Source organism: Eleginops maclovinus, chromosome 4 (genome assembly GCF_036324505.1).
Source record: "Eleginops maclovinus isolate JMC-PN-2008 ecotype Puerto Natales chromosome 4, JC_Emac_rtc_rv5, whole genome shotgun sequence".
Taxonomy (NCBI): domain Eukaryota; kingdom Metazoa; phylum Chordata; class Actinopteri; order Perciformes; family Eleginopidae; genus Eleginops; species Eleginops maclovinus.
Window position 1 is genome coordinate 12,820,084 of NC_086352.1, and position 17,289 is coordinate 12,837,372.

At 41.0% G+C, this 17,289-nt stretch overlaps 1 protein-coding gene across 1 annotated transcript in view; it reads left to right on the forward strand.

Moving 5' to 3' along the window:
* Positions 1-17,289, forward strand: part of ush2a (Usher syndrome 2A (autosomal recessive, mild)) — a 181,106-nt gene that overhangs the window by 110,466 nt on the left and 53,351 nt on the right. Inside the window, 8 exon segments of the mRNA XM_063880598.1 lie at positions 15-170; positions 1,494-1,657; positions 1,826-2,035; positions 4,767-4,969; positions 5,067-5,179; positions 6,073-6,280; positions 7,220-7,394; positions 7,502-7,723. Of these exon segments, the coding sequence (XP_063736668.1) occupies positions 15-170; positions 1,494-1,657; positions 1,826-2,035; positions 4,767-4,969; positions 5,067-5,179; positions 6,073-6,280; positions 7,220-7,394; positions 7,502-7,723 (1,451 nt within the window).

Below are 17,289 nucleotides of genomic sequence, written 5' to 3' on the forward strand. Positions count from 1 at the left end.
AATTTCCCCTTCAGATACAAGTTGCTCAGACGTAAAACCCACCAGCCCCTGGCCATCGCCACGGTCCCCACGGTAACAGCCGTGTCCCCTCCCCCCTCTGAAGATCTCCATCGCTGGCTCCATGTTTACTCCGGCACCAAATTGTTCTACCAAGATAAAGGCCTAAGCAGGTGAGATTACTGAAATGAGCTCTAGAGCAAACGCCGGCGCCGCAGCAAACCGTGTGTGCAGAGCCGATCGGCGAGCTGCCGCTGATGCCGATCTTTTAATACCGCTCAAAGATACATTAAGCAAATATCCCAAAGAATTAAATTGTTTTTCACACAGCGTCCCCTAATCTCAGTTTGGCACTTGGTGAAAGCTAATTTTTTCCCCCTCTATGCTTGCTAAACGGCTCTGGGTGTAGTCTGTTTGGGTTTGTGTCTCAACTGTGCTTTATTTGAGTATTAAAACTGACAAACTTTTGAACGTGTCAGCTCTTTTCGCTTTGCAGGGTTTTATTATTTATTTCCTAGAAAATTAACTTTAGGAGAATGTAATGTGTACTTTATAAGTCATTGCTGTGGCTTTACTGCTTAGTGACCATTTGTTTAGTTGATAGGGACAGTGCTCATTGATTAACAGACAAGTTGCTGTAAATAAGCCAAAGTTAGCTGCTATGCTAATTTCCATCTGTTGTCCCTAGCCAGATCTTAAAACCTAAGATATAAAAATACACAAACTGATCACAAATAAAACAATAATTAAAAAGACATAAACACACCCTCAAACATCCACAGACAATGCACGCCTCTCACTACACCCTCCACATAAAAAGTACAGCATACAGTAGGTTACAGTGTGAATAAAGAAAGGAGGGAAAGAGAAGAATAAAAAAAGTAAGAAATTACGTTCATGGCTTTAAGCATTTGGTATTTGGTTACAGATATCATTTTCCCCACTCCCTTAGTTCATTGGGCAGACTATTCCAATAGGCTGTATGTCCAAACTTACTTTGTCTGTACCACGCTACGCAGTCCCCTCTGGCGGTTGATCTGGTTACTCTGTTGACATTATCTTTCTGTTTTATGAATTGGTGCAGTGGGGGTGGAGCAAGCCCATTGAGTAACAACATTTGTGAAAAACCTTGTTTTATTCTTAACTTCTGAGCTCTTACTGCACAGTGTTTTTCCACATGAACTGTAGTTGTTTGTACTTAAAACCTAATACGAAGGCACCGTACTGTATAAGCAGTATTTACCGAAACTTCCTATGGTAAATGTGAAATTATTATTCCACATATAGAGCAATTCTAGTCTGTCTCTCAATTCCTTCAATGGAAAAATGATTCAGGTGTACCCTCTACTGCTTTGTTGCCAAAGCTAATTTGGAATGATTGATAGAAAAATTCTCTCTTTAGAATGTTGAACATATTTTTCAGTAGCATTAGAAGCTTTTAACTATCAAGGAAAGTATGCCGTCCTATCAAAAACACCAATATTGTCTCTCAACAGATTCACCCGTTACCAGTACCAGTTAGAGGTACATAATGACGTGGGCTACTCTTCAGGAGAGGTTGTTGATGCTGTCACCATGGCGGGGGTTCCCCACCACCCTCCGTCTCTGTCTGCCCACACTGTCAATCACACTGCTGTACAGGTCGACTGGACTCAACCCTGTAAGATTACCATGTCTCTGACACACACTCTTCCCACCAAATGTATTTTATGGCTTCATTAGTATACAAATTGTTTTCTGACTTGACAATTACCAAAAAGAGAAAATAGAGACTGAAAACAATGTTTTTTAACTTTTCCATTACACTTTTCTCTTCATGTGTGTGCAGCTTTGCAAGACCTACAGGGAGAGGTGGATTGGTACTTTCTGACAATAGCGTCTGCACAGTCAAGTCAAAATGTGTCCTTCCCCCGTGAGATCATCTCCACAGTGATAGGTGACCTTTGGCCTAGTACCACATACATGTTGTCAATGCAGGTGTCCAACGGAGCACATAATACAACTAAGGCATCAGTGAACGTCACCACAGAGGATGGAGGTAAGTGTATATTTGTGTGAAATTTGTCCAACAATTGATGTAAGAAATCAGTTCAAATGTGCCTTCTCCCTTTGGTGTTATTGTGCACACACTCTATGTATATATGAGTGTGTCACATAGTACGTAAATTCAATACATCCAAGAGAGGGGTCTGTGTTAATGTGCATTTCTCTGCAACTCTGTGCCTCACAGGAGATGTTAAACACATCATGTAGTGAGGCATGAAATCAATACAAAGTGTGTGTGTGAGGCAGATTTAAGGTGTTGTAAAATGCTTGTTGGGCACCACAGGCAGACAAACACTTGCAAACTGCACACATAGCTACACACACACATGCAGTATTTTACCTGTCCAACAAGACAGCAAACATGGCTGTTCCCATGTGTAATGCAGCCCATAGTTACTGTACTCTACAATACTGTTACAACACATCCTACTAAAATAAGTGAAATCATGGACATCCCTCTGTCCTCCACCAACATATGTAAGGGTCATCAATATGACACACATGGATAAAAAGAGCTTAAGCTGTGACAGTATTTGTGTAATTAACCACTGACATGGTTTATCTGGATGTAAAGTCTGCAGCTTTATATACATATAATATAGACAACATATATCAGTTCTCCCATCTATTCCACTTTTCAGGAAGGGTCAGCTTTTACTGTCTTTAGCTATGAATTGCACAGGCTATCCAACTGTCATCACAGACTTTCCCCTCTCCAACTTTCAGTCCAGTCTCTCAGCATGTAAGAGTTAGCTTTCGAATAAATCAATGTAATGTCAGAGGATGTGCACTCTTTCTGTTGTTTTCTTTCCGTCTCCATTTCTCTTCTTAATCCCTCTTTCTGACCATCTGTCTCCTTTCCCCCTCACACTTCTATTTCTTTCTCAATATGATCATATGTCAGAGGCCTCTCTCCTTCCCTCTAATCTGAGCAGTATAATAAAAAGTGCATTAAAAACATTAGAAAATCATTAGGTGCTAAAGGCAAAGCACGGCTCGTTTAACTGAGAGGGCTCTGGAGGTAATTTCATTATTTTACAGCCATAAGAGTGCACACACACACACATATATACACACACATAGACAAAGGCCAAATATATTTTACCTAATGCAGCTCAACCCTACCAACCGTCCTAACACGGCCTGCCATCTATAGGGCATCAGGACTAATTGGCAAGAAAAATGTGCGCGCCTCTGTATGTGTATGAGTGAAAGAGGCTCAGTGTGCAGTATTGCGTTGATAATGCCATCCTGCAGTAAATGAAATGTAGATCAGTAGGTTGGGTTAAGGTAAGTGCATTGGCAGCAAATGAATTGGGTTAACTTCTCTTAGCTGAGTGCATTTTCACTTAGAATAATAGATGGAGTCTGTATGATTACCTCTCTCACAAGCCATCTCTCGTATTATTTCCCTCTGCTGAGTTCTCTTTCCTACTTTCCGACGCAGAACTCGGTCTCTACTGTTGAAAAAAGTTAAGTTTAAGGCTATTCTGTCTCCTTTCTCCCCCTGTTTTACTTTAAAATTGTGCACACTGCCTCTATATCTTCTTTCACAGATTATCTCTACTTGTCCTCTATTTGTCAGATTTCCAAGTGTCCTTCACTGACTGTCATTCACTCGTTCCTTTTTGCCTCTGTATCTGCAACTCATTTCATATAGGGTAACCACATTATATTAATCACCATAGGAGTTTTTGGTTTAGTATCATTATCCTCTGTGGATGTGCTGAAAGAGGATTTCTTGGAAGACTGATCTAAGGGAATAAAAGGAAGACAGGGAAATTGATTGACAGGACATTGCGGGAAACAGAATGAATATAATGAACCAACACAGAAAGATAGAGCATGTCATTCACGTTTGCCTATAAGAAAGAGAAAAGGTGCGGGGGTGAGCTGATCGTGCAGAATCAATCTATTACTCTTAGTGAAAATGCACTCAGGTAAGTGAAGTTAATCCAATTCATTTTCTGCCAGTGTACCTACCTAGTATACCCAGCCCACTGCTCTACATTTCATTTACTGCTAGATAGCATTTTCAAGGATATACTGCTCACACACGGACACACAGGTGGTCTCCCTCCCTCACTGACACACAGACACACATTCAGTTTTGGTACGGTCTAGATTTGTGAAAACTGTTGTGATAACTTCTGTCACTATCTGGCACTTTATAAATAAAAATGGACTTAAGTGCACTGTTTTTTTCTGTTAGCCACACACACAAACACACTACTTCCCTCGTTAGTATACGCTGTGTGTGTCCATTGTATTTCTTTTCCTTTCACACACTCGTGTATAAACAACTCTCAGGTAAGGGTTGGTTAAACATGTAGGCCTAGATTGAGAATGTTACATGTCTCCTATAACACAACAGTTGGGGACCAGATAGTCACAACATATCATTTTAATATGTCCATTTTTTTACTTTCACAAGCCTGTCTGAGTTATATGTTTTTTTGTTTCAAAAAAATGACGAGCACTGTTCAAGCAATTGTCAATATGTGTGAAACCATGTCTGGGAAAACCCTAATTACAATCCCATATTTTGCAACCCCATTCTGACATTACTGCATCTGTCAATATATTCTAAAAGCTAACTTGTGTTTGGTAGAGCATCAGTTTCATACCACAACTGACCATGTCTCATTTCTTTGCCTATTAAATCTGTGTTCTTTAAGAATCAAACTACTTTGTGTCTCTGTACTCGCATGTGCCATCCTCAGAGCCAGAAGGGATGTCGGCCCCAGAGGTGGTTCCAGTTAACAGCAGCACAGTGCGTGTGCTCTGGTTCCCTCCTCTCCAGCCCAATGGAGCAGTTACTGGTTACTACATCTACCTTAATGACCGTCTCCATGGCAGTGTAGACAACAGCTCAGGATCTTACCTGCTCGGTGACCTGCTGCCTTTTACTGTCTACAATGTTCAGGTACACACACAATCAAAGCACATATGCACTATGCACCTAGATGCAGACACAGAGGCATGTGTATTATGTTTTCTTCCGCTGTGTTTGTGTATTTCAGGTAGAGGTGTGTACTGTGTATGCATGTGTGCGGAGTAATGTTACTCAAACAACCACTGTGGAGGACCTGCCTGCTGACCTGGCCCCGCCACACGCACATGTGATCAGTCCCAGGTATTACAGAGTGCTGTATATTTATCTTTCTTTCAATTTGACTTTCTGAATGTCCTCTATATCATTGTGCTATGTTTGTCTCAGTTTATAGCTTTTTGTTTGATTGTAGAAACTGTTAATGTTTAATGGCAGTTCAAATAGATGGTTTGCATGTTTGACACAACAGAATCAATACCTGCTGTTGTTTTGTCTTGTAAAGGCATTTAATTATTTATTTAATACTGTGTTATTTTACAATTTCAGTTCAATTAAAACTCTGTGGTCAAAGGTACTGCAACTTTTGTTATGTCCCTTACTTAAAAACCTATAGCACTTGCAGTCTTTTGAGATCGAAATCCTACATACAGTGTTTATAAGTCATTTTTGATAAACAGTTTAGTTTGTTTAGCATACATAATACATTGTAGTGTTATAGATGATAATTAGACTTCATGATGTAATACTACATTAAGTTGCTTTCAAAATAATAAAATATGATGTTAAACTAATGACGTTCAAAATGGTCTGCTCTCCACGTTTGACCTAAATCTTAGAGTTGCAAATCTTCCGGTTGTCGAGGAAGTGGTGATTTGTGGCTTTTTTCCTGTCCAGGAGACTGTGGAAGTTGTAACTCTGTATGTTACTACACAGGTCTTTCCTCTGCCAAAGATGTCAGAGATAAAAAAGAGTAAAATCAATAGTGAGAAGTGTATAAAGACATACACACACCCTGACACTGTAACTCAACTTTGTCGGCATTAACCATGCATGAATGCATGTGTGTGTGTTTGGGCATGACGAAGTTTGTGTGTGCCTCTCGTGGTGTGAAAGGAGTGTGAAGGATAACATACCACCCTCTCTCTCTCTCTCTCTCTCTCTCTCTCTCTCTCTCTCTCTCTCTCTGTCTCTTGCAGAGTGGTGAGGTTGGACTGGTCTCGTCCAGGCCGACCCAGTGGGATCATGCTGGGCTATGATGTCCTAAGACGGACCCTGAGGTCATGTGCCGTCACAGGGGCCACTGCAGGGGAAGGGTCGGGTGGTGTGAAGTTCAGATGTTCATACCTGCAGTGTCCTGCCTCTTATGGTGTTTGCGGGACGTCCTGCTTCCAACCTGACAATCAGGTGATTATTTTCCGGAAAATGTATTATATATGAGGCTACAGAATTCATTCAGTTGTTTATTGTGGACTAATCACAAACACTTTGCATGGACAATACTGCATTAACAAAGCTTGGATGCATAAAGGGACAAAATGAACAGATTTAATACAGTAATGATTGTTCTGGGTACTGCATTTTTCACTTGTTAAGTTACGTCATGAAGGTGGGTTCGATTGACAGTGTTTTAGGAATTGCACTTTGGGGGTTTATGTTTTTCCACGCTCATCCTCTGCTCTGCTTTTTTGGTTTTTAATCTTTCTGTTTCCATAATCCTCTCTCCTCTGCCCTTTTCACCTGAATCCAAGAGCCTCTTTAAAATAGACCATGTTATGAATAATTGCTAAAACCTCAACTGTTCAACAAAAACATTGTGTAAAACAAGATAGAAAGTCAAGGGTCTTTACTTTGGCTACTGATCTGAAGTGGAGAATACACTGGTGCTATGTACTCCCTCAGGATATTACACAAACACACACAAATAAACATAAAGACCCACAGACAACTCTCACATTTCCACTTCTAAGAGCATGCTATTTAAGTGGGATGCACGGCCATCCTCCCAGCGATTAATGTCTCTAAACAGATTAACTTGTCATTACATTGAATACAAGCCAAGTTGGCATTGTGAAACCGGTCGTCGTACATTTACCCCTGCAGCACCCAAAGGCATGAACAATTACAACATTTAAGCTATTATGTACAGCGCAAATACACACACCTACCAAAAAAAAAGAACCCTTATATCATAAAGACGTCATCATTCAAACATCCACTATGATTACCAGCGGGGCCTTAAAATAGAGAATTCCTGTTCAAGATCAGGTGGAAACAACTTTTGATGTTTTCAATGCACACAGGTTTTTTTTACTTCACATACTTTCTTTTATGTGTGTCCACCAGGTTTGCTGCAGTGGATTATTGTACACTCAGAAAGCACATCATCATTGCTGCGAGGGCAGTTACCTGACTTTGAGTAATTCCTCCAGTCCGGTCTGCTGCGATGGCAAACTGCTCCCAGCTCTCCCTGACCACCAGTGCTGTGGAGGATACTATGTTCATGTAAAAACCAGTGAGTGTCAAAACCCTTCATACATAAACGGGATTTGCTCTTTTCTACTTGACTTGAGTTTAATCTTTTCCATGTCGTTCAAGGGTTCCCTTCATCCGTCTTTGTCTTTGTAGATGAGAACTGCTGCCCTGACCCCTCGCAGGGCCGGGTCTCTGTGGGGATGGGTGACAGCTGCTGTGGGGGGGTTCCTTATTCCACAAAAGGCGGCCAGCTCTGCTGTAGTGGGAGCCTCCATGACGGCTTTGGGGTCCGATGCTGTGGAGGCCAGATTGTAGATGATACACTGGTGTGCTGCGGTAATGCCCAGAGGGGGGAAGTGCATATATATACTCCAGGTGAGTGAAAGAAACGCAGAGACGAACAGAGTCATCCACTGCTGTTAAAAACATTTTTTGTGTGGATGTCAAAAGGTTCTGCACTCAATTGTTTGCCTTAATAATGAACATTTGGGTGAAGTTTAATGGGATTCTTAGGGTTTAAGTGTTAGTCTTCAATAAAAAACTTTTTTTAAGAAAAGTAGTTACTCTGACCCAGAAAAAAAGTTGAATTCATGGTGGCTTCTTAGTCTTTATTTAGGGATAAGATATAAAATCATAGGACAAGAGAGTGAAGCAAAGAGATTTGAGGTAGACACATGGTGCTGGTACGCGGGGTCGTTTCCCCTTCTTCCTCTCCCGCAGTGTCCCAAAGCACCCGGATACCATGGCACAGATGGGACTGTGCGTGTGTGTGTGTGTGGTTGCGGGTGTATGTGTGTGTCATTAGACATCTTTGTCATGGCAGATGATGATGAAACACACTCGGGATGGCACCGTTGAGGGCACTGCCAAGCACACAGCAGGACAAATACACACTCATTCTCTCTCCTTCACACAAACACACACACAAACACACACAAAGTCAACAGGGTGCCCTCGGCAGGGTTTGCTTAGTGTTGAGTGCCAGAGACAGACACGTGGACTCTATTCATCACACATAAACAATGGCCCATATGGACAGGCCTATTTAGCCTATCAACAAACACACAGACACACACACAAGATCCATACCCACCCAAAAATATATGCATTTTGACAAAAACAGTTTGTAGAAAGCAGGAAAATAATGCTTGTTGTTGTTTTATTTCATGGCTGTTATCATTTGTAACTTTCCCTTATTGTACAAATATATATTTATGTATTGCATATGTTTGCATTTTGTCTTTTTCATGAAAAGACTCTTTTATAGTTTACTGGTAATGTATATTATTTAGGAGTACTCTACTCAATCACATTCTTTTCTTCTCCTTCACTAGATCCTCTTTTCTGTCACCCCTAAGCATGCTATCTGGTCATCCTTCATGTGAGGTGGTCTCCTATGGAGTGCATATGCTCCCCACCACCTCTTCCTCTCCATCTCCTTTTGTTATTTATCTCCCATCTCCTCCGCTCCTTCGTCATCTTCTTACTTACTTTTCATCAACTTGTTTCTCCATCTCCTATGTTTTACCCTGGCCTCTTGCCCCCCCCTCTCTCCCACAACCACCTTCCTTTTCCCCCCTCCTTTTCTTTATGTGCCCCCTTCCCTTCCACTCATCAGTCATTAGCGTTAGCTTCCCCATTGAGAACATATGGTATGATGGATCGTAGGGCTAGCGGCGCTAGCAAGGCTAAGGGCCATTTGCCGGGTGCACTGCGCTGTCGGGGAGCCTTGGGGCCGGCTATGCAACCTCGACCCCACACGTCTGTTTCAAGACACTCACACACACAACATGCACACAGCAATACCTATTATAGGATATGCTACTTAACCTTGGCATCACTCACTCTCATTGCTGCCTCCCAGTTTGGTTTTGTAGTTTCATGATATAGTGAAAGACGGATTTGTGAAAGCAAGAACATAGAAAGAAAGAAAAGCAAGCTTGAGAAGATTTCATGAAGGTTTATTAAAAATATATGATAGGTTATATATAAAAAAAGAAAGGTAATGTTTTTCAAGTAAAAAGGTGACAGAAAGAAATATAGTGCTGACTACACAGAAAGTACAATTTCATACTACAATGAGAGACATTAAAATACCTTTTTTTATTAAGCAAAACATCTTAAAAGCAAGATAAGAAAGAAAGAGAGGATAAAGGAGGATTTAACAATTAAAATATTCTTTATAAAAAGGAATCTTAAAAAACAGAAAGACAGGGAAAGTGAGTGAAAGACAAAAACCCAGAGAGAGCAGAAGAGTGGCGAAGAGCTAGATGGAGCAGATTAAAGGAGGAGTGAAGGGTATCCCATTGTGCCCAGCTGATAGACTAGGTTAGGCTGATGTGATTATGGGGTCCCTGAAGTGCGATCTATCACACATTACCGTCCACACTGTCAACAACCATACACACACACTGCAGGGGAACAGCAATGCCGGGAGACAGCCGTCTGGCAACAGACACACGTACCGGCTTGGCTGCACATGTGCACACGTAGACATACACACCAGCATCCACACACAACACAGCCACAGTAACATAGCATGCACGTGAACGTACACTGAATTAAATCCTCAAGAACACTCAGACAAAAAAGAATCAACACAACTCACACAGACACACACTTTTTGAAACAGGAAAGCAGTGTAAATTAGGTGAAATAGAATCAGGGTTTGAAACATCATCCAACCTGTCCCAAAGACAAGAAACAAACACAAAGCTGAGCCAGTGACAGTGATCCTCTTAAAAAGTTATTTGGGTTTAGCTACGTTTATATAATTCCTGTCCACATACCCCAATTATAGACATTGGTTTCTCTTAAAAGTCCTTGATCCACATCTGACAGAATATATTTCAGTTTAAATACGTAAACTGACCAACTAATAGCTTGCAATTGTTATTTTAAGGCTTCAATTCTCTTTTCCTCGAATTTAAAGTTTGAACCTTACTAGATAAATTGGGTATAAAAGATTCTACCTACATGTGTCTTTAAACCCACTATTTCACAAAAATACATAAAGGATTTCTAATGACAGGCCTTGTTTCTCTTCTGGCCAGTTTTAGTCTTTTGGGTATTAAGTATCCACGCTAAATCCCTCCCTTCCAAATCTCCCAGTTTGTTTAAACAGCTTTCATTTCACTTTCAAGTAGATTAAATAGTGTTTGTTTTTGGACAGGAGTGCCTTAGTTTTCTTGTCGCATTTCCTCCTGTGTTGCAGGTTCGAGACCAACTTTTAAGCTCCTCGTTTGCTGCTCTTTTCTTCCTTCTCAGCGTTTTGTATGTAAGATGTTTAGCTAAGACTTAGGTAAGATTAGATGGTGTTTAACGGATCGTGTGTGGTGTCTTTGGCCTCCCGTTGCTCCCTGACTCTCCCAAAGTCCCCTGCCTCCCTGGGTGCGCTCCACTAATCATTTGCCCTCACACTTTGTCTTCATAGTGTACCGGTTTTTAACTCTTCCATCTGCCCTTCAACCCCACCTTCCCCATTTCTCACTGTGGGTGCTACCATAGCTGTCCTCCCCACCTCACTTTTTAAGTGGATCTCAAAAATGTATGCATTTCTTTTAACTCCTTCCCTTACTCCCCTCCCTCTGTCCCAGCCCAGCAGGCCCCATCCAAACGTTCAAGGACGAATCTGAATATCCCTTTTCACCGTTTAAGTGTTAAAAGCCTGGCGGTGCTGGGGTGTTATCTTAACGCGCCTTGCCGTGCCATCATCAGAGCGCGTGATGAAAATGGCTGTGATGATGCTAAAAGAAAAAAAAAAGAGGAGGGGGAGAAAAAGTAATAATCAAATATGTTTTTCAAGGGCACAGTGACCATTTGCTGGAGGGAAATTATCCCAGTAGTTAAGCTAGCTCACTCAGAGGCTGGCGGAGTTGTGAGAGTGGATGCGTTTGTGTGTACAAGTGTGTGCAAGTGTCTGTGTTTTATTACTTTAACTTGGTGCATGCATGTTGCACTTTCTGTATGTGGCTGTCAGATTCTCTACACGTATCTGAATGTGCATTTTTTACATCTTTCTCTTTGCTGAGAGACTTGTTTGTCCTTTCATTGTTTCTGCCAAAATATTCTCATCAGTTTCTGTGTGTGTGTGTGTGTGTGTGTGTGTGTTTGTGTGTGTGTGTTTATCATTGCCAAAAGGCCCTCATCAATGATGGGTAGCAAATGGCAAACAGTAGAGCATTCCAAACAGCAGCGTCTGGCTGCTTTAGAAGATCGAGTACTCTCTGAACACAGGAAGACATTTCTCTCTCTGTTAATGTATTTATGATGATAGCTTCTCTATTAGGTTTACTTTAATGACTGGCAAGGAAAAACAGAGGGTGTCAGGAGCATGGAGATGAGGAATGTGTGTGTGTGTGTGTGTGTGTGTGTGTGTGTGTGTGTGTGTGTGTGTGTGTGTGTGTGTGTGTGTATGTGTGTGTGTGTGTGTGTGTGTGTGTGTGTGTGTGTGTGTGTGTGTGTGTGTGTGTGTGTGTGTGTGTGTGTGTGTGTGTGTATTTTTCAGTCAGAGGTGATGATCAGAGTCAACTTTAGAGGCATTATCATTCTCCTGCTTCTGTGTCATGTGGGTTTCAATACTACCAGGCCTCTTTAGAGGTCTAGCGGCTGGTCTGACTCTATAACCTTATGGTAGAAGTAAGAATTGTAATAGTTCTGGTGAACAAAGTGGATGTTTGTATGATGACATGTTTTTTGTATAGCCTTAGGAAGTTGTGCATTCTTGTATTTGTGCTTTACATATTAGGAAAGATTATCACCAATTCTTTCTGCAAATAGTCACAAAAGTACATTTTGGAAGTATCATTCACCAACCAAACATCTTTCAAACATTCTGAAAATAAAATTGCATTTTTCTGTTCATCATTTTGCATAATTTTTTTTGTTTTAGCAACAAACTCTCTCAGTTTAAATTAGTCCAACTGTGTTCTAATGTTTGATAATATCAAGTAATGTTACCAAAAAACCATCTAAAGTACCATTTAGTAACATAAATCACTCTTGTTAGGTGTGTTTTCTTTAAGATATTCCTTGTCATGTGTTGCTTCGCATTGTCTCCAGTCTTCGGTTAAATGTTACACTTCAGCTCAAAGTTGTTTATTCTGACACAGATTATTCCATCACCCTTTAAAATAGCTGGAAGTTCTTTCCACTGGATATACAGTACATACAAGACTCTCAAGTATCTAAATATACATACAAAGAATCTCTACTTGCTGGCCAGCATGTGTTTTCAGCATCCTGGTGCTACATGCGGCCTCTGCCACACCCTTTACTCAGCCAAATCCCAGAACCCGATACAGACAGAGATGGATCACGTGAAGGAGGCGGGATATCAGCCATTGTGTTGTCACATCCATTGTCTCCAATTCAGGTTGGAAGGCACAATTGGTGTAGGCAGTAAAGATTAAATAGTTTAATTCATTTAGGATTACCTGTAAAGTGAATGCATCAGCTTTTAAGTCTGTTTGTACATTTGAGTGCTGATTTTTTCAACAATACATCTCTATAATTGACATAATATGTACCTCTGCGGCTCAGTACATGAATGGAAGCATACAGACAATACACAGTGTTTTGAATCCACTAAAACACTAAAGATTACACTATTCTGTTCTTTATTTTAGAGAATCTACTCATCTCACTTAAAATCTTTCAAGTTCAGTTCAGTTTCTTCCTGTTTATAAACGCAACTTTTTTAGTTGTTAATTTCTTTTTTTTTTGTATTTGATCTTCATTTCGGTACCTCTCACAGACACTTTGAACATTAAACGCACACATGAACAGCTGCTTGCTGTGTGTCTCAGTTTTTAGTGAATCCCTGAAGAGTGGTGAAAATATAACTGCCACCAAAGCATTTCCCTAAACACACACACACACACACCTAAACACTCAAAACACATACACACACAGATGCGCACAAACACAAATGTGCACAATGTCACACACATGCCCAGCTGGCAATGTTGTTGAGATAAAAAAAAGATGTCGGAAAGACAAGAGGACAACCGGTCAGCTGGGAAAAGAGAAGGTGTGTGTGTGTGTGTGTGTGTGTGTGTGTGTGTGTGTGTGTGTGTGTGTGTGTGTGTGTGTGTGTGTGTGTGTGTGTGTGTGTGTGTGTGTGTGTGTGTGTGTGTGTGTGTGTGTGTGTGTGTGTGTGTGTGTGTGTGTGTGTGTGTGTGTGCTTGTGCTGCTGTCCCAACATCCACATGTGTGTGTCCACAGGGGAACACTGTGCACTGTGTGAGAAAGTCAATCCACTGCGATTTCATCTCTCGACATGGCATATAGTCCAGCCCCTCTGGAGCACAAAGTGTACGTGCGCACACACACACACACACACACACACACACACACACACACACACACACACACACTCCTTCCTGCAGTGAATGTATATGTGTGCATGAGTTCGTATTAGAGCGCCGCCTATACTGGATTTTTAGGCTGATAACATGTATCAATAGTTCTGATTACATTTTTACCACCAGATAGCAACACACGTGTATGAAAATAATCCTTTTAATAAGGTATTCACCAGGAATTAAACCAGCTTCATCAGCTTACATTGTATTGCTCCTTTCTGTGTGTGTGTGTGGGGGGGGTGGGGGTGGGTGTGTCGGTGTCTATGAAAGCTTCTTCAATGTGACTGTGTGTGTGTATGCTGGTATGCACGCACTCAAACAGACTATGTGTGCACTTTGTGCCAAACCCCTTGTAATATATTCAGGTATTTAAAAGTGGTTGGTTTGTTTAAAGTTGTGGAGGGGGTTTGGTCTCCGAGAGAGCTCGGATAACCCTAATCCACAACACACATTTTTATCAGTAGTTCATTGGCAGGGCTAAATATTGACTTATCATTAAGTGGAATGACTGAAACCCTAATAATAATTCACGTTGTCTAAGCACCTCGTGTTGACGCGACGCTCCTGATGCTATTAACGAATGTATGCAAATCCAACATAAATCTGAAGATTAGGGCAGAAGCATTCTGCAAAGCAAGAGAGAAAAACAAGGGGTGTATGATAACATGTTGTCAACACACACGCACGTCCATACACATGCACAAGCACACACAGCTTACAGACAGCAAGAGAAAATAGGTGTGTGTTTCAAAAACGTTAACACAAATGTACAAGTATGTCACACACGCTTACAAAGACGGATTGGATTTCTGCTGAATGGGTGATAATACAATAGTGAAGTTTAGCGGCAGAACAATAAACAAACAAAGTAGACCTACAAACGGAAATGATGCAGGGAAGAAGGGAGCGAGAGAGAGATGGAGAGAAGTAAATGGAGGGAGAGAGGAAATCATGTGTAAATGAGAGACGTAAAGATGATCAGGGAACATTTAAGGAGAAAGGAACAAGTGGAATGATGTTCAAGAGAAATGTTGGAACAGATCAATGTGAGGATAAGTAGTATTAGTATGGGATGATAGGAAAGATTAGTGGCGAGAGAAAAGTTAGGATTAAGAAAGTAATAAAACCTTAATAACGTAGCTGGAGAACACACAGATATATGTGAAGTTGTGTAAAAGTTAAGAATTCAGGGATGAACGCAGAAGATTAATACTGAGCTTCGGGTCAAAGGTGATCATGTTGGAATTTCCTAGGGTCAGAGTCAGAAATAAAGAGAATCAAGAAAAGCAGAGAGTTTGAACTGAGCCATGATGAACGATATATTGAAAGCCAGTCTGAAGGTTTGTGAGTGACTGGAGGGGGAGGCAGATGAGTATGAATTGTGAGTTGCATTGGGCCTGTTGTCCGGGCGGAGGCAAGGCGTAGAGGTGAGGATGCCGAGAGGACGAGGGATGAGTGGAGAGAAGCTATTTTGGAAAAGTGTTGAGCTGTTTATTTGCACGTCATTGAAGCTGAAGTAAGGCGCTGGGGAATTGGCCACCAAGCCCCCGCTCTGCAACAGCTGCCGCTGCTAAGTGAGTTACTAGCCGTCAGACTGCCTTTATGTCACACAATCACACACACATACGCATGCATTTTCCTGTCACATGTTGCCTGTGATGGATGTGGTGAGGCTATAATGCACCGCAACAACGCAGTAGAAAATATGTGCCATCTTCCACTTTTGGCCTTTAAATGAAATGATTGCTTCAATGAACAGCATTTCATGTGTGCAAAGAGTGAACGCTGATTGGGTTGTTAAACAATAAGTTATTTATCACTCACCAACTAGCTGCAGCCCCATTAAAGGGCGAGGCCATGATACAAAGCAATGACTTAGTGTTTAATGTCTGCTGTCAGATAAAATGGGCAACACAGCTGGAGGTAGATAGTGCCAGGGATCAGCATGTCATCAACTGTTAGGATGAATTTGCTAAATACCTCATGAAATTTAGATTCTTTTAAAATAAGCTAAATAAGCACAGGAAACCGAGGGGTTCTTGTAGTATTTCAGACTGATTCAAAATGAGAAGATGTTTCCTTTTACAGACTCTCATTAAAACACGATTTGTCCTTTTTTCTTGAGCAGCATTATGATCTTTTTAGTTGAGCCGTGCCGTGCCATGCCATGCTCATTTGTATTTCCAATGCATCCTCACAGCAGGGGCTTACTTTGCTGACTCAGTATTATAGCAGGACAATATTATATCCCTAATCCTTTGCAAGGCCAAAGCTTGACAGTCCTCCCCCTTAACTAAGCTGAGACGTCAAAGTAACCAGATTGGCTCAACTTGTGTTATTAGGAGAGCCACTGGAGACAAGGCTCAGTGTTTACTCTGTAATCTTCAGCTCCACAAAAGCTGCTGCCAGTTTTGTTTCATGACCTAACCTTAATTTCACACACAAAATACCTCTCGTTTTTGTTGGGGTATGACATTTGTGGAAAGTGGTAGTATTAAATATTAGTAGTAGGTAACTGTTGTCATTCTACTAGAACCGCATTCTAAATATCAAATACTTATTAAGCAGCTTTTCTAACCAGATTGAAGTAAAACAATTACAGGTTTGGTTGGACAAAACCTCAATTTCTTCACTAGCAGAGAGTTGTTCTACCTTAATGTCCGGGCACCTAAATTGCTTTATTTGTCACTCATTCAAAATGACTAAAGTTATTTAAATTAGGAATATGAAGCGGTTGAGATTGTGAGGAAACATGCTTGAAATGTGATATTCAGCGGCAACACATTTACAGGGGATTGGAGTGATAGGATGTATTTTAAATGTCACCTTGCTGCTGAAGGTGAAGTGGTAGCAGAAGACATCACCTATCACTGTCAGAAATGGCAGCTCTCAGAAAAACACACTGCATTCTTTCGACAGCATAGCCTGAATATTACTGCTGTATGTAGAGATGAATAGAGAAGAGGAAAGGGGAAGAGGAGGATGTATAAAATATTTGATAAGAGGAGGGGTTCACATACTAGGTATTTGCTGTGGGACTGCCAGAAACGGTATTTAAATTTTCTGTATGTATAACACATGTGGAAACTTTGACAATAAAGTGGACTTTGACTTTGACTTTTGAGATGGGGGAATAGTGGCTGAAGAGAAGAAAAGTTAGAGTATGGGAAGTGAAGAGACATTGCAGTCCAACATGGCCTGGATCTTTTTCTCCAGTATAGACAGAATAGAAGCATAAAACAAAGTGGGGTGAAGGGATTGATGAAAGATGGAGGAGGAGGAAAAAAAAATCGTACTATGATTTAAAACTGAGAAAAACAGGAAATCTCCAAATTTGAGAGTGAAAAAAGTTAAGTTTTGCCATCAATGCGTGAACGACTTTTATAAAGCCGACCTGTATTTGAAGTTCCTAAAATGCACCAACAGTAACTCCGTGTCTGTGAATTGTCAGAAATGGCATCACTGTTGGGGTTTCTGGGAAGTTGAGTCCAAACAACACACTTACTGCTCACAGCCATTGGTAACACAAAATACTTCAAAGTGGAGATCTTGTCTTTAAAATACAGGCTTGTCAGT